Source organism: Passer domesticus, chromosome 4 (genome assembly GCF_036417665.1).
Source record: "Passer domesticus isolate bPasDom1 chromosome 4, bPasDom1.hap1, whole genome shotgun sequence".
Classification (NCBI taxonomy): Eukaryota; Metazoa; Chordata; class Aves; order Passeriformes; family Passeridae; genus Passer; species Passer domesticus.
In genome coordinates, this window is record NC_087477.1 from 33,041,051 (window position 1) to 33,062,959 (window position 21,909).

A 21,909-nucleotide genomic window follows, 5' to 3' on the forward strand; every position below is an offset into this window, starting at 1 on the left:
AAAATAATGTAAAATGCTTTCCAGAGATGGGACTTCCAAGGTTAACATGTACTTTTATTGCTTCATCAAGGGAAGCCTGAAATGAGCACGATTCCTGTGTGGTGAGTTGTTCCTAAAAGGTTTCTGGTTTTGAGTTCTTGGTACTCTGTCAATCATGATATTGTGAAAACATTTATTTCTGCCCGCCCTCCTCTTTCCAGTGTTTTTTTTCAGGAGATACAGATGGCATAACAGTCTCTGAGATATATTAAAACTTTCAAACAGCCACTGTTCCTTCAACTATATATTCTTGTCCTTTTCTGTAGACTTTTCGGAGTTAAAGTTAGTAGAGAGCCTCCAGCTTTTGACAGATGCTGCCATTTAACTGACTTCATCCTTCCAGCAAATGTTCACTGTGACACTGTAAAGGGTCTACACATATTTTGTCATTACATTTATAGAACTTTGTGTTCTTGTTGATTTCAAAATACAGAAAGTCTTAGTGATAAACTGCAGCGGTATTTGCAGAGCAGTTCCCCTTTCCTGTTTGCTGTAAGTAGCATTAAATGACTTAGAGGATGAGAGAAGTACAATTGCATTTCAACAGAAAAGTTCTGTGTTTGGGTGTGAATGCTTTGCTAGCAGAATGGAAAACAGAACAAAAATTGCAACTGCACTGAGTAAAAAGAACAAGCTCTATCCTATTGTAGGCTTTGATATTTTTGTTATTGTCTAATGCAGAAAGGAAAAAAATCTTTGGATGCTAAAGTACTTGTTTTGAACATATTTTGGACTATTCTGTCTATCCTCATAAATTGTAGGAAGATATAACTTGCTTGAACTACAAGTTTTTTATGTTTGTCCAAAATACTTGCTGTAATCTTAAGGCTTTTGCAACATCATCTTTATCAGTAAGTGTTTTTCTTAGCAAATGTAGATAATTTTTTTCCAAGAGTTTTAAGTACCTGTGTAAGTTGTCCTTTTCTCCATGATGGTTTTTTTATTTTACTGTTTTTATAAATAAGATTATTTCTTACCTGCAAATTGTTCTGATGCTGTGACCTATGTAGTGATATTTTACTGCTGGCACATCATTTGACACTTTGTATGCCAAGCATCAAAATTGTGAGTGTACAGCAGCCCATGAGCAATAGAGAGTCCCCCCAGTAGGCACTGTTAAATAATCACTGTACTTCTGCAAGGGCGCAATGAGAATCTGATAAGAGGTAAATTGAGACAGGAAAGTGAGACAAGATAATGTATCCATAGCTTTCCTGTTCCATTGTGGAGCTTTTCTGGGAGTCATCATGAAATGATTCACTTGTCCAGACAATGCTCCCTTTTTGTTTCCACTGATTCTCAGAGGAAGACAGGAGCAACCTGAAGGATCTGGCTGGGTTGTTGGGGTGGGGTTGAATGTCAGATGTAGGTCTGCATCAGCCTGCTTTTGTACCCAAAGGTAAAGCAGAGGTATTGATGCAACCCCAGACATTACACTGTCAGTCTGACAGGTTGCCTGTAGGCAGTTTCTTATTTTTTAATAATTTCATGACCTGTCTGAATGAGTGATCAGGGAGGTTTTGCTCAACCAGGTAGTCTCCTGAATTTCTTAGAAGTAACTTAAGCCAACCTTGTCTAACAGCCCTCTTGCTCTCCCTGGTGATCTACACATAGCAAGGGCTGCTGCTTTCCCCTCACACAGCAGTGGCAGCAGCTCAGACAGATCCCCACTGGAAGGGGGTGGTTGGAGTTGCAGAGTCACAGTGAAAGCTGAGGCATTTGAGAGACTGTGTGCATGCAGGGTTGCAGACTTGTTGTATGCCTGAGAGGGAGACCCAGAGCTCAGGTACTGCTGAGTCCTTTCAGGTCACATTTCCCTTTTATCCTGTCCTCCATTGCTGTGTTTCCCAACAGGAGAGGATGCTGTCACACTTCCTTCTGTGCCTTGTGTGAAAAGTGTTGAATCTTCTCAAGTGATGAACACTCTCTCTTTATCATTGCAAAATATGGGCAGAAAACATTACCAAATGTGTTCACCACACTGTGTACATCTCCTCCTCTGTATTAAAATACTCCCTGTTTTGAAATTTCTACTTTTGATAAGATTTTGCTAACCTTACTAAGTCCCTTTCACTTTTTAAACCTGCCTGTAAACAGGCTTCCAGTAATACACTGCTGTTGTTCCTCTAAAGAAATAACAAAATCACTGGAGAGTTCTGACTTTTTAACCACAATATTAAAGAAATGAAAGTAGCTTTGTGTTCTTGATGTATCATACTTTGCAAATTTTTGAAAGGTGGTGCGTTAGTAGTTGAAGTAGAGGAAATAGCTGAAATTAAATATATAAATTCATTTCAGAAAGTTGCTATAAAAGCAAGAGGAGCTCTGTTGTTTGCTTACACTTATTACTGCTGATCTCTTACCATAATCAAACATTATTCTCATGACAAAGGAGATCAGAGGAGTCCACAGATTATGAAATCAAGCTAGTGAGGTAAGGATCCCTCTTTTCGGAGTTGTCTGTGGAGGTTTCTATCCCCAGTAGAAGCTGAAAAGTGACATTTCTCGTTCCAGCCTGAGATGGATCAGTTAGCTTCTGATACAAAGGCCTTTAGGGACCCGACTTGAGACACAGTGCAGTCCTCTGGAGTAAAAGTACGGTAAGAGTTTACCTGGAAGTTGCTGTATGTGCAGGTTAGTGTTTGAAAGCAAGGTAAAATTTTGTCATCTTCAGAAAAGGTTGTTGATTTAGTTACTCAGTGGCTCAGGAATGCATTTATTTGCATTCTTAGGGGGGGAAATTAAGGGAACAGATTTTAGTTCACATTCTCAAAGTGTAGCACAGTTTATACTTTCTCACAAGATTTATTTTGCATAGATTCTTCTACTCCTGAGCAGAGAACTGAACTGAAAGCCATCACAGGCAATGCAAGGATTATCTCTTTTAGCATCCTGGATGGAGGATTTGGCCTTTGTATGACTTTGGTTGCAAACACTTCAGCTGACCACTAAAGCAGATGACATGTTTGTTCCATTGCTGAAGCTATCTTTGACCTCATTTTCTCATGTTATCCCCAACTAGAGGGTAATTGATTTGAACTATTTGGCATTACTTGTACCCAGTGAAAACTACAGACCAACCAAAAATGATGTGACTTGTGCAGGAATGTAGCACTAAAAAATTACATTTATAGTGTTGCTGCTGCAGGTTATGGTGTTGATGATAGAGTAGCTCAGGTTGGAAGGGATCTGTTGAGATCTGCTAGTCAAGTCAGTCTGCTTGAGCAGGCCTGTGTCCAGTTGGGTTTTTAAAAGCTCCAAACCTGTTTCTGTGTTTTACCACCTTTAGATTTTAAATGGTGTATCCTTGATGGAATACTGAGAATGGAATTTCATGTGCTTTGCTGTATATCCACTGTTTCTTCTCCAGGCTGACCAGTCCCAGCTCTTTCATCCTCTCCACACGACAGGTGTTCCAGTCCCTTAGATACTTTTGCTACCTTGGTCTGGTCCCGCTCCAGTAAGTCCATGTCTTTCTCAGACTGGGTTGCCCAGAACCGTGACTGGGGCTGGTGAAGGTACACTCACACTCACTGGAAGCAACAATGTTAAATTGTTTGTGGACTTGTGCTGTTCTCTGGGCAAAGTTGGAATACCTAAGTAAATTATGCCAATGTTGGACTTATTATAGGAGGATGTTGTGCAATTTCCTTTTCTGTAGCACTTGATATGAGCTCTCAGCATGAGACTTTTGAATGCTACACAACAGAAATGTGGAAACAATATGGCCTCATCATGATTAAGTTGGATTTAAACCACTTATTCCTACATTACATCCTTGCAGTGCCAAATGGTGATGTTAATTTTTCATAAATTAAATAGAGAAGACAGTTCATCAATGTTAAACTCACTGGCATTGTGACTCATATTTTCTCCTCTTCCCTGTTGGGGCACAGTCCTGAAAGTGGCCTTTTCTCTTGGTTTGAAATTGATGACTCTCTTCCCAGTCACAGGATGGGAGAGTTATTTAGTGAGTCCCGAATTCCTGAATCACTCTTTGATTCCAAAATAGTGAGGGCAGGAGTCTGGAAACAAAGTTTCACCTTATTATGGGTGATACACATGAGGAAATGTGATTCTCAGATTATGAGTGCTGTATATATTCAGTGTGATGAAAGTTCATTAAAGTGGTGTCGTAAATAGATTTACCAGAAGAAACATTTTAACTTATTTCTAGCAGTAAGTATTGATCAAGCAAAGAGATCAAAGAGTGCTGAGTAAGTAATCTAGCTATGTTAGACCTCTATACCTCAGAGAAATATTGGAAATTGATATTTAAAAAAAAATTTCTTCTAATAGCACATAGATTTTTAAAAAATAGAAACTTAAAATATCCCTCCTAACTCAATGGAAGCTATCAGTAATTTGGTGAGTCCAAATGTTTACTTATCCTCATTCCAGAAAAATAGTTTTCCTCTTGCAGAAGCTAAGGACCTGCCAAATTGGCTTATCTAGCCTCAGATGTTCAGAGCAAGACCAGTTCTTTCAGACTGTGTTTTCCAGTGCTTCCCATCTGGCATTTACTACACCGTTCCTACCTCCCACTACCAACATATCACTCCAACATGGTAGGTAGGGCTTTAATCAACATGCCAAACATGCCAGGCCCCTTGGAGAGTCAGGGTGTGAGCTGGTGTCCCTCGAGAGCAGGCTGGCAGCACTCAGGCACTGCAGTGTGCTCCTCACACGGACAGGGACATATCTGCTGCAGGAGGTTTTCCTCCACATGACCTCAGCTTACACTTGGGGTTTTCAGTGGTCTGACGGGTTGGATTAAGGCAATTTCTCTCAGGTAAGCAGTGCACGTAAATGCAGCTTCTGGGGCCTTGTGCTAACACTGAACAACAGAGTAATAGTGAAGAAGTTACAAGAAATGGAGCGTTTATGTCAGGACCACTTTCCAGGAATGGCTAGAAATGAGGTCCTGACCAACAGACACAGACTTATCAGGGAGGAGGTGAAACACTGTGGACTTCAGCAGCTTCTGTGTAAAAGACAGAGGAACACCTAAAACATAAGACACTGTAAGCTGATTTGAGACTAATATTTCTGCCTTGAATACTTGAGTTCTGGGTAAATATTACTTGGCTTTTTGAAAAGCAGCCAGTCACTTGGAGTTCCAGCCATTCCCCTGATTAGCAGGAGAGTGCTTGCCAGACTAAAGCCAGGTCTGTGGGGCTGATCAGATTGACTGGCAGGAGATGTCCTGCCTGACAAAGGCAGTGGGGTGCCTTTGGGAGTGCCCAGGTGTGGTTGGATGTGCCCTGTACACAGGCAGGGCTTTAGGACTCAAAAAAACATTTTATGTGTTTTGAAATTATTCAACCATCAAAAGCTGCCATCATATCAAGTAAACAGGATAATAATGTGAGAGGAGATATAAATCTACTCTGAATTAAAAGGGGGAAAATGTCATTCTGTAGGCAGCAAGCTATTCCATATCTGCCTCTTTTAAGTCCTGGCGAATGTTCTTTGAAAGAATTATTGGCAGTCAGCATCAAGAGTGGGATACTGTGCTCTGGGTGGAGCTCAGCTCTGAGTGCAGCTTCTACAGATTGGGTATGAATAAAGAATGGTTTCAAAATAGCTGCAAGACAGGCTTCTGTCAATCATTGACACCTTTGTCACCAATTATTTGCAAAAGTATGGCAAGGTTAATGTCATTGTGCCACTGCTAAATAGTGTTTATAAATCACAGAAGAAGAGAACATGACAGGTTATCAAGGAATGAGTGTAAGGAATATTGAATAAACCTATACATAATTAAATCCAGGATTAAATAAAAAAAAAATTTGTTATAGGTGCACTTAATCAGGAAGGCTAAGACAAACTACTCTTTGGAATATGTCCATGGCAACTGGGACAAAAGTTAATATAAAAAGAGAAAAGCAGTTTTCCAGCCCACATCTCTTGCAATACTCTCTGCAGGGGGAAAGATATATGCATATTTTTGGAGGGTTGAATCTTAACAACTTCTTTCCCTCATTGCTAATGTTATAATCCTATTTGTCTGAAATTAATGTTTCTAATTATAGATTCATGGAGCTGCATCTCAAATTCATCATGGCTAAGTGTTTTACTGAATCTAGATGTAAATGAAAAGCTTGATAGAATAAACTGTAAATAACTTCCTTTAAAATCACCCTCATTAGGAAACTTATGCTTGAGTGAATGATTCCATTTTCCGTAAACATCCACTCACATTTATGAGTTGCATGGAAAATGAAATCATTATTGCACAGCCACAAAAGGACCTCATCATGGCCTAACTTTTCCACATGTCCAGCATGTTCTAATGTCTGCATTCATTAATTTGGTGCTTCATGCTTAGTTTCAGTTTCCAGAATACCTCACTGCTTCTGCTTTCAGCTCTGAGGAGACTGAGCTCTTGTGCTGGGAAGTGCTTGTGCACTGGCAAAAGGTGATGCTGAGGATGGATTTGTGGATGGCACTTGTCTCCTTGTCACAGGTCGTGAAGGCCCTGTGAAAGCAGGGCTTTTAGGCACTCAGGAAAGGCCCCCTGGCCGGTACAATTGATCACACTGCTTTGGATGGTCTGGTGAACTCATTCATGGCATTGGTTTACATGTGCTGCATCTCTTAAAAATAATGTTATTTTCCATTCTTACTGTGTGTGGCTAATACAAAATATCCTGTGCCTGCTATCTTTTGAATATCAACACAATATATTCCATAAGAAGTACATAAAATAACTAGGCAATGAAACAATTAATTGATTTTATAATGAAGCATGAAATCAAATAGACTTTGAGACAGAGTTGAGAGAAGCTGGTGTCTGATCTGATTAAGATCAATGTTATTTTCCGCTTGTTGGAGCCCAGGGGCCACTGGTGAAGTCATTTGGTCTTAGCTTAGTGGTCATAGAGCAGTTGACAGGTTTGACTTAGTGGTACATGAGTGACAGCTCAGTCTTAGTAGGGTCATCAGTGCAACAGGGATGTGGTTGCTTTCATGTGGCCAGATTTATATCGTGGGGAGGAAAATGGGACCACAAATAATTCAATGGGTTCTCTACCTTTTGATCACATAAAAAGCTTTTGCTGAGCTGGAGTGGGGAATTCATTGTTCCTTTGAGGTTAAGCTTTGTAGAAATGTTAGACATCAGTAGAGTCATGCATTTCTTGTGTTTAAATAATTACTGTGAACACCAGGTCCAAAGAAATTCAAGATGCTCAGCTGCTTTTGCTCTGTGGCGTGGCTTGGTTTTGGTGCTCTCCATGGTGCTTTCCATGCAATCATCAGCCTGGGAAAGATGAATTTAAGAGGGCAAGACTTCTCTGTCAGGGGGATGTTTTGCACCCACTTGGCTCCCCATAGACTTATGTTTGCACAATCAGGATGTAGTTGATAAATGTCTTTAAAAGACGTCTTTGATTTGTAGCCCAATAAGGACATCTCAGCTCCAGAAAACTGCGTTCAAATAATTGAGTAGTGGCCTAGGTAAGGAAACGTTCTTTACCTTAAAGTACAAGCAGAAAACATTAATAGAAGAATTTCTAGGAGAGTTATAATTGCACTCACCTGTTGCATGATACAGAAATCTCTCAGATTGAAGGGGACTATTATGAGAGCTTTGCAGGATTTAGAATTTACCCCTGTAGAAGGAAGTGTGGTATTTGCACAAAGAGCTTTGCTGATATAAATCCTCATGTTTCAAGGTTTTTTCCTGGGAATCAAAGTTCTAAAAGCCCAGGAATTTACCAATGTAGAAGCATTTTCAACATCAGCAAGATATTTTAATTCTTCAAAGTTCATAAAACACACATGACTTGAATTACTGAAAGGCACTTTTTAACTTCTCTACTCACACAGATTTTCCCATTTTCAGTGCCTTGGAGGGGTGGCCAAGGGGAAAAGCATTCTTTCAGAAAAAAAAAATCTTACAGCTATTCCTTTCTTGCCAATAATTTTCCAATTAATCTCCTTATTTTCTGTAACTCCCACTAAGTAGTAGAAGCAGAGAAATACTTGTGATGTCATCACTGGATGAGAATGGGAATCAGTATATTGTCTCTGGGTCAGAGGGAAAGGTAGTTTTCCAGTTTGTTAACTGCTAGGAATTAAGTCATGTCAGACAGCTCAGGAAAATGAATTACACTAATTTCTGTACAAGCCAACCTGAAATAAAACAGGGGGTTTGTTTTTTTAAAAAATATTCTAGTCTACTACAGTAAACTTCCCATAAAATCTGTGCTTTCCTGGAAAATCAAGAGCTCTTGTTAGTTCTGTGTGGTATATTGAAGATGTATTCAGTCCTTTGCTCAGTTCTTGATTTTAGCAAAACTTTGAATGTTGATTATATTAATACATCTCTGCAATATCACACTGATAGTTTTTTTCATTGCATTGCTAACTAAAGTTAGCAATATATCTATATATATTTATAACTAGTAAGCAGGATAAAATGCTTTGATTTTTTTTCCAGGATAGGAAATATGAAAATAAGCAACAGGTTAAGTAAAGGAAGTATCTGTCAGTACATTTTAGAAGACCGCTTGAGGGAGTTCTTAAGTGGGTAAGTGAAAGTGAAATCGTTTTCACACAATCAAATATGGTTGCAAAAATTAATCCATTTAAATAATTTCTAGCATGTTAATACCTGTGTATATACATTAAACTTATAGTGATTTACCAGCAGTATTTTAATGTGAGGCTAGATGGCATTTTGGCAGTGGGAGACAAGACTGTGACACTGACAGTGGGATGTAAACTACTGCAGGAGCCCCTCTGCTAAGGGAGGATATCTGTTAGCTAGCTAAGCATAATTTCTGAAGGGTGGATCATAGGGTGAGTAAGGTGTCAATTCCATTGTGAAATGTCCCTCTGGAATAGCGGCACTATTTTAAGGCCAAAATGTGGCAAACACTTTACTATGGGAGAAGCCAGCACTCCATAACTCATTGTCTCCACTTTTCACAGGTTTATCAAATTTCAGCAGTTCTCCATAGCCCAGTGAAATCAACAGAGATCCATTTTATTCAGCTGAGTCTTGCTGCTTTGTGTTCTTGTTTTGAGCTATAGGTGAGTGCAAAGTAGTAGGTGAGTGTAACACCATTTTATGAATATAAAACCATTTCATGCTAGACCAGACAAACAGCACTAGCTTTGTTGGCAGACTTTCCTTGTTCTTTATACTAAGCAAGAATCCTGAGGCTTTGAAGCATCATGTAAATCTGTTAGCTAATATAGGCTAGCAGATTTTGAGAAATCTGGCTTTTACTACAAGTTTAGAATGCTGTTCCAGTTGCTGAGAAGTCAGAAATCTTGGTAATAAAGACTCTTGGGAAACTGATCCATCAGTTTTACAAGTTTACAGTGCTGCTGGAAAAGGGCCAGCACTGTACCAACTGGTCCCTGAAATAGAATGAAATATGTCTGTATTACAAGTGTACAGTGCTGCTGGAAAAGGGCCAGCACTGTAACAACTGGACCCTGGACAGGAATGAAATATTTCTCTATTACCTCATATAGCTTGCAACACCGTGGTAGCTGAGTAACTTGCAAGTGTTACTGCATTCATCCTTGCAGTATCTGAATAATCCAGGGCAAGGCAAGTACAAGCAGCTATAAAAATATTTGCACCTCTCTTTTGTGAGCAAGGTTTCCACCACTACTAGCCCAGCAGAGGAATATCCTGAAAAGCTTCCCTTTCCTTAAAGTTGTAAGCAATTTTTTTGCTTTAGTTAACATAAAATTTTATGTATGGATACTTCTTTGGTTTAATCAAATTTACTTTCATTCTGCAAAAGGTACAAAATAAATCTATATGGTAAACTTACAGATTCCATAAATTTATGGAAACTATTGGTCACTTTTTGGGAATACTTTGCTTTCTATAAAATATGGAGGACATGCACTAGCTAGCATGCTCACCCTCAGAAATTCTGCTTTTATACTTCTCTCTAAAATCTACCAAACATCCTTTCCTCCAGACCAGTGAAGGTTTAGTAGAGTGTTTTTTAACTTCAATTAACCTTAAGCAAGAAATGTATCTTTTAGTTTAGGCATCCAAAAACCATAGTTTTGGAAATTAGATCTAAATCTCAGGCTACGTTTCCTGTGTACATATGTCTCATACTTGGGTGCCAAAAGTTTTTTGCAAGATATTTTTGGAGCAGCGTTTGTAAAACTAGAATTAGGAGTTTGCTGACACCTTGGTTGTTAAGGGTGCTGAATAATTATGAATCATCACAATTTTCTAAATCAAAAAGTAGTTTTACATATTCAGAGTTTTGACTGTAGTAAATCTTGTGATGAGACAACTGTTAATATAGATCAGTGGCTGTAATTGTTGCACCAAAAAGGAAAGGAAAAGATGCTTTCAACTCCTCTTCTTTAACTTGAATTCTGCTTTTCAGTCCTCACTGAGATGAGATGTATGATATGACTCAGAATGACCATGTTCAGAAGAATATGATATCAATTCAACCTTATGTTTCCTGTGCAGAGGTGACCACTTCGATTAGGTGGTTGTAGAGAAGCTGTGGGATCAGATAAGAGGTTACAAAATTCTCTGGAGAAAGCACAAGGCTCTCTAGGTAACACAGAGTCAGTGGTGATCAGGAAGCAGAGAAACAGTAATGCCAGGAAGTGGATGTAGAAATCATTATACGTGCCAAAACTGTTAAGACTTATAATTAGTACTAGCAGTAAGTTATACAGCTATCATCAGATCACAAGGAAATAGTGACAGCAAATTTAACAAGATGTTTATGTAGTTAATCCTTTGATTGATGTTTTGTTTTAAAGTGCTACAATGGTAATGAACATGTCATGCCTTCAGTGGGGTCAGTTCAGTGAAATAAGAACAAGTTGGTGCATGGCTAAAGTGGAGGCTGCACAGTTTTGCCCGGTGCCGCCCTGTGCATCATGCCATGTTCCTGTTACACCAAACCAGGGTCAGGGAGTCTGAAGCAAGAGGTGCTAGAAAGAAACAAGAAAAGGGAGAAGATACAGCCCCAGCTGCGGAGGGCAGATTTTGGCCTATTCAGGATGCTGATTCATGTGCCCAGATGACCTAGAAAGCCAATGGCATCCTGGCCTGTACCAGGAACTATCAGCAGGATCAGGAAAGTGATTCCTCCCCTGCTGTCAGCACTGGTGAGGTCTCATGTCCTGTGCCCAGTTCAAGGTGCCTCCATTCAGGAAGGACATTGAGGTGCTGGAGCATCTCCCAGGAATGGCAACAAATCTGGTGAAGAGTCTGGAGCACAAGTGCTACCAGGAGTGACTGAGGGAGCTGGGGGTGTTTAGCCCGTAGAAGAGGAGGCTCAAAGGTGACCCTATCACTCTGTACAACTCCCTGAAAGGAGGGTGTAGCCAGGTGGCCATTGGTCTCTTATCTTAGGCATCCAGTGACAGGACAAGAGGACACAGTCTTCAGCCATGCCAGGAGATGTTTAGGTTAGATATAAGGAAGAAATTCTTAACAGGAAGGGTGATTAGACATTAGAATCGGCTACCCGGGGGACAGGGGAGTCACCATCCCTGGAGGTGTTTAAGGAATGACTGGATGTGGTACTTGGTGCCATGGTCTAATTGACAAGGTAGCATTTGTTAGACTTGATAATCGCAAAGGTTTTTTCCAATCTGACTGATTCTGTGACTCACAGATTACAGCTCTGTGTTGGGAAGACTTTTAAAAAGTGAACCGAGTGAAGGACATAGAACAAGAAGGGCCAATTCTCTCAAAGTAAAGGCCAAATTTTGGTGATTCATGCCCAGAAATATCTCTGCCTAGAAAATAAAATAAAGGTGTTTTTTAATGCATGTGTGAAAATCAGTGTTGTAAATCAACTTCTGTTCTCGCTATCCTAACACAAATAGATGAGCCAAATTGAAGTTTGTGATATAACAGTAGAAGTTGGTTCCATGACTTAAGAAAAGTGATTTTTTTACTCAGAACTAAAGGCTGAAAGAGGAACTGGCAGAAGGAATAATAAAACTGTATTTGTATCAACAGCTTTTGCTGAAAAGCAACTTAATATTTCTCCTGTGTATTACACCAAATCCAAATTTGCCAACATTCAGCTCTGCAAGTCTGAGATGGATGAAGTGACTTTTGGATTTAATTTTTTAATTTAATAATAACAAAACAACTATGGCAAATCTTGCCATTCGAGCACAGGAACTTTTACCTCCATGACTTCTAAAGCTACACTCTCTCTGTGATGCTGAATGAGGTATCTCATCTGATTCCTCAGCATTAGCTGCTTGTTCTGGCAGAGCTGTAACACTGAACTTAATGGTGTAGCTGGAAAAATACTGCAATTCTAAACATACCTGAAAGCTCACAAACCTATTCTCTGCCTGACAGAATCTGCTACAGGCTGCTTTGATTCCTCTGAAGCAAATTGGGTTACTTGTTTCCAGTTAAATGGTTCTAATGATTCCTTGAATGTCATTATGCCATTCTGACTCATGGAGCTGGCAAGAGAGAATGGATGATCTAACTAGATTTTTGTTCTGTCTCTGAATTTTTGGTTTATCACTGTTCTACTCCTTGGTTTTCATCCATAAATAAGTTTGGATAGAAGCATAGCTGTTGCTAAAGTGTATAAACTTCAAAGTCACGTCCCTTGTTACCAGAGTGTAGCTCTGACAAAGAAACATTAATTCCTAGTCTTTGTGTCATTTGGAAAAAAGGTGGGAAGAATATTTAGAACTATTGGGAAAAGCTTAACAAGAATAAGGAAACTCAAGAATTTATTTAATACTGTTTATCTGTTGTAATATACAACTATATTTCATGAGTTTAACTGTAGCAAAGCTTACTTTACAATCTAACACCTCTTTGCTTCTGAAAGAATGAAAAAATGCTTTTTTTCTGTAGGCCAGCCTTCTCCTGAGCTGAGCAAATGGATGGAGAGTTCAAAATTGCAGCTGCCAGAATAAATGATCAGTAATGGTACAGTTCACTTCAGCAACAAGGACTGTTCCCTATATTAGGAAATATTTTTTGATTGTAATTAATTTTTATGAAAGTGTACACATGTGTGCACACATGTGCAGGCACTCCCAGAAACTGAGTGTGTGATCTGACCTGTCTATAGTTCTAATGTCAAATTTTCTGTAGTATTTCTAAATAAAATTATGGTTAAAAAAAAACCCAGAACAAAACAACCCTCTCTATATCAAGTGTTTAGGAGAAATACAAAACCTCTTTCAGTCATACATTAAATGGTCCCTTAACTTGTCCTATGTAATTTACCTGACAAAAACGTCCTTTTATCCTGCTATTTTAATATTTTTTTTCTGTCTGATTCTCTGCCCTGAAGTTTTGAGCAGAAGTTTTGGGGGAAAGGATCCATTCCTGAAAGTTCCTAGAGCAGATTGCTGTTTTTACATTCTGTGTACAGATTTACATCACTTACTATATCTCTGGGGGGAAAAAAAAAACAAACTCATTTCAAAGCTTTCCTTTGTTAATGATTTCTAGACTGAGCAAAACTTTGTTTCCCTTTCAGGAAACATGTACATTTGTGTTGTGGTTTCTGTGAGGAATGTGGGAAAGAAGCTACTTGTGGGAGTACCTGTTGCAAAGGGAAGGGGGACACCAGGTGGTCAAAGAAGCCCAGACTCCTGAGTCCCTCTCCAGCTTCCTTTGTGGTGCCTATCAAGTCTCCTCATTTGTATGCCCTGCTCTCAGACAAAGGGGTTTTGTCTGAAATGTTTCATTTTAGTGAAGTGCGGGGTTTTTTTTTAATAATACTTGTTTTGATGAGGAATGTAAGTGCCTCCTGATGGCTTCTGTAGCAGATGGGAGAGGGATTACAGAACTCATGTGGCATTAGACCAGGAAAGCTGAGAAATTATCTCAGTCTGAAAGAGAGGGAATTTTAGACCAGAGAATGTTTGGTGAAGGGAAGAACAGGGTTTTTATTAACGGGTTTTTTAATTATTATTATTATTTCTTCTGGAGGAAAACCAAGTGAATGTAAGTATTAAATATTTTTCTGAGTTATTGTTTTCAAATAGTGTTTCCTTCTTTTATTCCAGAAGAGAATTGAAATTTTTGAAGATAAAAAGTTAGAGAAGATCCCGTTTGAATGAAAGATTAGACAATTTATGTTTATTTTTCTTTACTTTTAGCAGCTGCATTTGAAAACCAGTCAGATTCACATGTGTGATTGTTATCCAGAAGGTATTAGTGATGGCTTCTTTTTCTATCAGAGATGAAATTCAAGTTTCTTCTCACCTCAGAATGAATGTAATACTACACATCTAATTCAGTTACTGGAATTGCTTCTGTTTTTTGAGGTAAGAATCAACAGTGATTTTGGTATTTGTCTGAGTCTTGGGGATATTCAAGTCAAGACTCAAGCTAAATTTTTAAACAAGTTTGTAGTTCAATTTTTTTTTCTGGTTCAGACAGTGATGGGCGATGTCATATGAGGAGCAAGTCAAACCACAGGATTATTTGGCCTGAAATGGCTGAAGAAATTATGGGGGATTTTTGCATCACGGTATCTCCTGAGATCTGAAACACGTTGCTGTCTCATGCCCATCATTTCAGTGGAACCTGGATTTTAATTCTCCTGGTTTAGGAGGTGGCTGGTGGGAATGGGTCACACTGAAGGTTCCTGCAGAGCTGGAGCTGGTGTCTGATCACTGAAAGGGTGAGGGCAGGGCTGAGCTCGGAAAGGTCACACCGCACGTGCTTCCCTCACCCTGCTCTGCAAAGTGCCATGGTTGGAACAGGGCAGAGCATCACCTGGAGCACACACAGAGCCCCTGTCACTGTCAGCAGGGACCATCAGAGCCATGTTAGGGGCTGGGCTGGAGCCCCTGGAGCCAGCACTTAACAGGGCACAGCACTTTCTGCTAAGTGTTCAGGGCAGTAGCACAGCTATTGCCTAACGTGTATTCCTTCTGGATTGGAACAGTTGTCCCTCTTGCTCTTCAAGGATGTGTAGGTCATAGCTGCTTTACATCCAAGTATATTTTCCCATCCTTTGTCATATAGGAACTGAATACCTATAAGGGCTTCCTTGTTTCAGTGTCTCTTTTAAAAAGAATGTCTAAAATAGGGATCCAATACCAAATGTAGGGTTCTTTTTTTAACCTCATTATTTGTCTAAGCATTGATAGGACTGATTCATTCAGCTGCAGGATGAAATCCTCCAGGCTGGCTTTTTACACAAAAGGATTTTCTTTTAAGCACTTAAAGTGTGAAAATGTTTCTATTTATAGAAATAAGTCACCTTTGAGCAGAAATGGGAAAACTTCAATATAGAAGATAACAAAACAACAACAGAATCTGTGTGACTGTCACTGCCATGACTTTGACAGTAAAAGCTGTGACTTTTAGGGTTTTTCCATAAGCTGTTGGAGAAAACTCTGTGATTGAATGAGGCCAGAGAAAAAACTTGTGAGTTAGTAGAAAATCAGAATGTCTTTCCTGTGGAAATCATGTGGTATCATGAATTGTGCTTTTAAACTGAGTGTTTAAAGTAAAAGAGATTGTATTTTGAGTAAGTTTACAGTATTAGTGGTGTAGCAAAATGTTAATCTGAGATTCCAGTTCTAGGACAGTTCCATTCCAGTTCAAACAGCCTTTCCAGAGGGCACACAGCAGTGCTGGGAGTGGTAAATAAGAGCCCAGATCTCTGTGCCCAAGGTGAATGTCTCCCCAGAGCATTATGAAGTTGAATTCCTCCTTTAGGTCATTTGACAGTTGCATTTCTTCCCCTGCCATTTTGTGTCTCCAGCAGAGATAACATTCCTTGGCTGTGCCTTGATGCTGAGGTCCCTCTCCTTGGGAGGCAGGACCTTCAAGGGCCATGAAGATTATAAGCCATGGTTAGAAATCCTTTGGTGTACCTGAGAAAATGAATGTCTTCAAATGAGGAATGAGATTGGGTGTGGATCTCAACTAGGTTGTTCTTTCCATGGGAAGGACTCTGGATAAGGGTAAGCCTGGGATGTAAAGTTGTGTCTGAGTCCTGATAACTCATTGCTGCTGGTGGAAAAAGGGAATAGGAGGGATATCAGCCTCCATGAGGGAAGGGGCTTGGATAAGGGGATAGGAATTATGCTGAAGCCCCTGTTCATGCAGGGACCATCACCTCAGGTGCCTTCAGGTTCTCACTCTCGGGATGAAAGCAAGCAAAACTTCTCTAGTCTTGGCAGAGGTGAAGGAGAAAGAAAAGACAAATGCCCAATTAATCACTGCCATTGGCATATGCTCTGTTAGTGGGGGACGAGAAGTAAAGAGTCAAGTTTGTACAGATTTACATTTTTGCTAGTGAGTGACCTGTGCATAAGATGTGTCCTAGATAAGCATTGTTGGGTCTTCTTTATCCCTTGAAAACTGTAACTGAGAGATTTGCATTCTAATTCTGTGCTTAAGTCTGACCCATACCTTGACTGCATTCATACACTAAAGCCTAGATTATACTGTAGAAGTTCAGTATTTGAAAAACTGTTGCTTGTCCATGATAACCCTACCTGAGAAGTACTTGAATAAGGAACTTCTAGAGTTTTTCCAAGCCCTAAAATTTCTACATTTGTTTCATTCACACTCAGCTGGCCTGATCCATGCTAACACTTTGTTTTCCTTTGCAATTAAAATATTTCAGCTGCCACGTGAAATATGTGAGACTTTTTAGACTTGTCAGAAGCTCAGCAGGATGGCACTGAGTGTTTGCACAGCATCTTATAACAGTTCCAAGAACAATTCCTGGATCAATTTTCTGGATATTTTTAAACCAGTGAAAAATATGAACTGTTGAATAAATCAATTTTTCTCCTTGGCATATGATTATTTTCCCTCTTTTTATTTCACTGTGGGTTATTTGACAGCTCAAAACACATTTCCAAACACGCCTCTCTTCTCTCCCAAAATGAACATGTGACTGTGGATTACCCATCAGACTTTGACAGTCTTTTGGTCCAACAGCACATCTGGAAAGGGATTTCTATGTAACTTCTTTTCTTTTTAAAGCTAGAATGTACCAGTTCACTGGCCATGTGTTTAGCTTTCAATTAATTTTTTTTCTTTCATCCAGTTTTTGTTGTTTTGTTTATAGTTTTAAATAATCATGCTGTACTCACCTTGTTTTTTGCTCTTCAGTGATCATAGCATCAGTAGCCATAAGTGTATCATCAATAGCCATTAGTGGACAGAAAGAGGAATGAGATCCCTGATGTGATTGTGAGATAAGGGGTCTGTGAAGCTCACTCCCATCCAACTGAATCTGAAGCCTGGAGGAGCTTTTCAGTGCAATTTTCCTCCCTTTGCCATTATAGATAGTAGTCTGTAACTGAATTTAGCCTGCTTTGCTAATCTCAGTGTTCAGAGACTTCCAAGGAGCCAGTCAGGCTGTTGTCAGACCCATGTGCCTTAGGAAGGAGCATGTGTGAACAGTCTGTTGTGTGTGAAATACCTTTGACACTTTGTGTTTCCAGAAATACAGCTGCAATGAAGGAAAGATGACCTTGGTGAAGGCTTAGATCAAAGTTGACTGTTTAAATCAATTAAAAGGTGGTTGGTTTAAATTACATATAAGAAAGAAATCTTTTGCAGCGAGGGTTGGTAAAGCACTGGAATAAGTTACCCAGAGAGGTGATTAATCACCTGGAAACATTCAAGGGCCTCTGATCTAGTGGAAGATGTCCCTGCTAACTGCACCTCTAAAGGTCCCTTTGAACCTGAAGTGTTCTATGTTTTTACATTTCTCAGTGTGCAGCATTTCTTGATTGACCACCGGGTCTGTTTTTGTGCCTGGATGTTCACAGTCCATCTCTGCTCTTGCTGTGTCTGGTGAATATAACACTCAAGTGTTGCAAGGAGGGGGACTGTGAAGGCACCTCATGCTGAGGAGGCTGCCCAGAGGAGCTGGGTCATGGGAAAGCCTGCCCTGGGCAAGGCAGCTCTGCAAGACCTGTGGTAAAGTTGTCATCACCAGTGATAACTGGAGAAATACTAGCAGACTTCTTCTAACTGATCAATCCAGGGTTCAGCACTAGCTCCAGCTGTTGACAATTATCCTCTCCCTGTGGCTTTGCTGAGGTGTGGTATTTGTCACAATAGCTCCAACCTGTTAAACAGGTACTGCTTTTTGCTCCACCAGGGATGCCTTTAGTGACAGATAAAATGATTCCAGTGTATGGAGGACAAGGTCCTTCAATTTGTTAAATTTGCCAACTGCATTGGCAGCCTGAGGGATGAAAGGTGTAATAGAAATGTGAAGTGCTATTACTCATCCAAAATCACTCTACTCTCTTTTCCTAAAAAAAACACCCAACAGCCATGTATACTTCTTCACACATTTTGTTCAGTGTTTGGTCGGTTCCTTTAAATCTGCACACCAAACTGCTACCACTTAGTGACTGGATCTTGACTGTGTCTCAGGCACTTTATCTGACCTTTTGCTAGGCAGTTATTTTCCTTACCTGTTTCTCCAGTTACTTGAGCAATCTGTTTTCTGTGACTAATTTTAAGACACTGATTTTCAGTGCTTTTATCTAAACTCACAGTTAGTTTAAGCATGCAAGTGAAGTTCATAAAGCTCAGTGAGTCCAAACACTTTGGTTGTACTCATTTGATAGGTTTACTGTATTTTCCCATGTCCTAGCATTAATTACAAACAGCTGAAATAGAAAGGCCTAATGAAGAGCTAATCTTGATGTGAGAGCAGGAAAAAGAGATGTGTGGGACAGGAATTCAGTAATCCTCTGGCTGGAGGTTTAGTTGTACCTAAAACACTGTCATTCAAGCAGCCAACTTAAATTGTCAGTCAAGAACCTGTCAGTCTAAACAAGTCTGAAGCATGAAGAAGTTTGCTTTAGTTGGCATTTAACTTTTCCCTTGGTGTCCAATTCTTACCTTTAATCAGAATATGTCACAGAAGATAGGGTTCAGTTTGATCCAGCTATGTGAGGTATTGTATGTAATGGCTTGTCCTCAGAAGTTTCAGCTCCAGATTTCAGTGGGAGTGAACAACACGAGCAAAGAAAACAGTTCCTCGGAAAGAACATCTGAGCAGTTATTCAGGTCTCAGGTTTCAGAGAATGGCATTGCCAGTATTTTACTTAATTCTGTAAGGAAAGGAAAAAAGGGAGCCCTCCTCTGCATGTTAGAGGGCATGATATAGATATATAGAGATAGATAATATAGATAGTAGGGTCAGATAGATAATAGGGTTAGATAATTTCTGTTGCCTAACAGAAAATTTAAACAACACTGGAGATAAGAAACAATATTAGCCAACAAATTATAAATTATCAGGTTCTAAAACTTTCACTAATATATATAGTAGCTCCAATATTGTATTTTCCTCTGAAAAGCAATATTTATGGAAAAAGTTGTAAGGTAACCAAAAAATGTAACTGCAACAATATTGAATGTACATGTCATTTGGTGGATTTGAACTTGGAGCTTATAAAGTAAGGAAAAGAACTGAAGTTCACTCCCAAACAGATCTACAGCCAGCAGATCACAGGAATCAGGTCAACAGGTACACCTAAAAGGTAAAGCATCAAGATGCCAACGTACAACTCACTGAAAGACAGCAGCTAACAACTGGGCATCTTCAGAGCAGGGAAGCAGAACTTATCAGGTCAAATGACTGAGTGGAAATAAGGTGTGCAGCAGGGAATGAAACCCAAGGATGAAGTAATAATGACCAACAAACAGTACTGGTGTCTAAATTATGCATGACAATGACACCATAATTTGACTTTTATAATACAATGCATAACACTATATTGTATTTTCAGCAAATAAGTTTGGTTTTTTTCTGTTCTGGCTGACTGTCCATTATATTCTAACATATTCTTCATGTCTTCGGATATTAAATGCCAAAGTAAACTTTGTTTTGAAATCTAGGCCTCTAGTCCAGGGATTTCAGTGTATTCTCCAGCATTTGCAGATTATCTATGTGGTATATGTTCACCATTCTTGTAAGTTTTATGTCTGTAGTTCAGTTTCTACTATCTTTAAAATCATCAGTTAAAAGGGTTAATTTGTGGGCATAAATAGTTTTAAGGTTCTCTTGAGCATCTGTGACCACTTTCATGCCCTAAATGGAAGGGACATGTAAGTTTCTTGAACTTTGTTTAAATTGTACTTTCTACCTCCTTTCTCTACTACTTTGCAACTTTTCTTCTCCAGAAAAAACTCTTTCTCACACATCCTTTCCATTCTATTTTTAAAAGGGGAACACTGAAAACAAGTATGTGGAAGATATTAATACATTGAAAATAAAAGTGATATAGAGATAGAAATTTAACTACTTTTCTGATGTCTTTCTGTCCACAGTGCAAGAAAGAAGCTCTCAAAGAACATGCCTGAAATCAGACTCCTGCTCCTTCCATCATGTTCTAGTGCCTCTGAAATACTCAGCTTTACGACCAACATGACACCCACGAGTTTCTGTGAGGTAAGAAATTCCTGTGACCTATTCACTGCTGCTCACTAAACTTTCTGTGACCATTCAAGCACCTCTGTGACAGGAAATTCTTGAGTGCTAAGCCATAATTCTGGGAATGAAGTTTTGGTAACTGCAGGCTGAGTTGCTGGGAAGTTTTATATCTTGTCTCTTGACAGCCTTGCAAGAAACCCAGCTATGGCTTGGGCATGTCGCTGCTCACTTGTGCAGCAGGGCACAGCCACCCTAACCTGGCCAAGGGGGCTCATGGGCCATGGGGATGGAGCACAGGGAAAGCTTTGCAAAGGGAAAGCTGAAGCCAAGTTTGGCCAGCCAGTAGAGGCTGGGGGAATGAGGGGTGGTGGGGGGTGCCCAGCTGCTGTTTCCAGTCCCCTAAAGAGGGGTTCCAGGGAAGGCAGAGCCAGGCTTCTTCCAGCATAACCATGAGAGGCCAGGGGCACGAGTTGCCACAAGAGAAATCCCAGGCAGTGCCCTCCATCCCAGGCTGCCTGCTCGGGACTGCAGGGCAACAGGCACAGCCTCAGGTACTGACTCTCAAAGGGTGCCCAGCCTCGGTGGTGGCACCGCAGGGGCTCCTGTGCTGCCAGGATGGGCTGGGCAGAGACAGCCAGCTGGGCTGCCCTGGAAACGAGCTCCTCTGGGTGTCCATCCTTTTAAGAAATATATGTATATATATATACATATATATATGTGTATATATATACACACATACACACATATACACATATATGTATGTATGCGTGTGTGTGTGTATATATTTATGTATTATTTTTTGAATTGTGAGGTATTTGGGTGTGGATAGGGTTTGTTTATTTGTTTGTTTCAAGTCATCTTTTTGCACTTAGAACAGCGGTGGTGTGGCCAGGGAGGGTGACTGGCAGGTCGTGTGGCTTGCTGGGGGCTATGCTGCGCTTCGATCGCTGCCGGAGCTGGCAGCCTGGCAGCCCAGGAGGGGCTTGCGAGCGGCTTTTTAAAGCCTGGGATTTCCAGCGCTCCTCAGGATGAGTCGCAGCTCGGCAGCCCTGCACAGAGCAGATGTGCGGAGGGGAGGGAAATGCTTTCGGCTGAACCCAAAAAGTACGTGCCAGGAGGAAGGCTTCAGGAAGTGGGAGCTGGGAAGGGAGGAGGGAAGGGAGCATTGCTCTTCTGCTTCGTTTTCTAAGGAATAATTTAAATGGATTGCCTCTCTTCTAGAAAGAAAATCTCACTGAAGTTGTTTTAATGTGAATTTTGATATTTATTTTCTCTGTGTGTGTGTGTATCTGTTTTCTTCGTGCAGTTTTGTTTAGATTTTTAGGACTAATTTGGAGTTTTGGCTGATGGGAGAAGTGGTTGTGCAAGGGGTTGATGTAGCAGGAGGTTGCTTATGATGATATTTGTTGCATCATCAAGAGATGACTGATTAAGCCTTATTGGATCTGATCCATAATAGCAGGAACATTTTTATGAGAAAGGA

The 21,909-nt window shown here is 40.1% G+C and overlaps 1 protein-coding gene across 10 annotated transcripts in view; it reads left to right on the top strand.

Annotated features, from left to right (window-relative positions):
* Positions 1–12,224: 12,224 nt before the first annotated feature.
* LOC135298870 (melanopsin-like) overlaps positions 12,225–21,909 on the top strand; it is a 44,908-nt gene continuing 35,223 nt past the window's right edge. For 5 of the 10 annotated variants that reach the window (XM_064416967.1, XM_064416964.1, XM_064416965.1 and 2 more), the window contains exon 1: positions 20,324–20,444. Coding sequence is in view for 1 of the 10 variants with exons in the window: in XM_064416963.1 (XP_064273033.1) it covers positions 20,349–20,444 (96 nt within the window). In the remaining 9 variants the exon portion in view is untranslated. Of the gene's footprint in view, positions 12,968–14,151; positions 14,320–20,323; positions 20,445–21,451; positions 21,531–21,909 lie in introns of those variants that run through there. The other 5 variants (XM_064416963.1, XM_064416969.1, XM_064416971.1 and 2 more) reach the window with 5 other exon arrangements.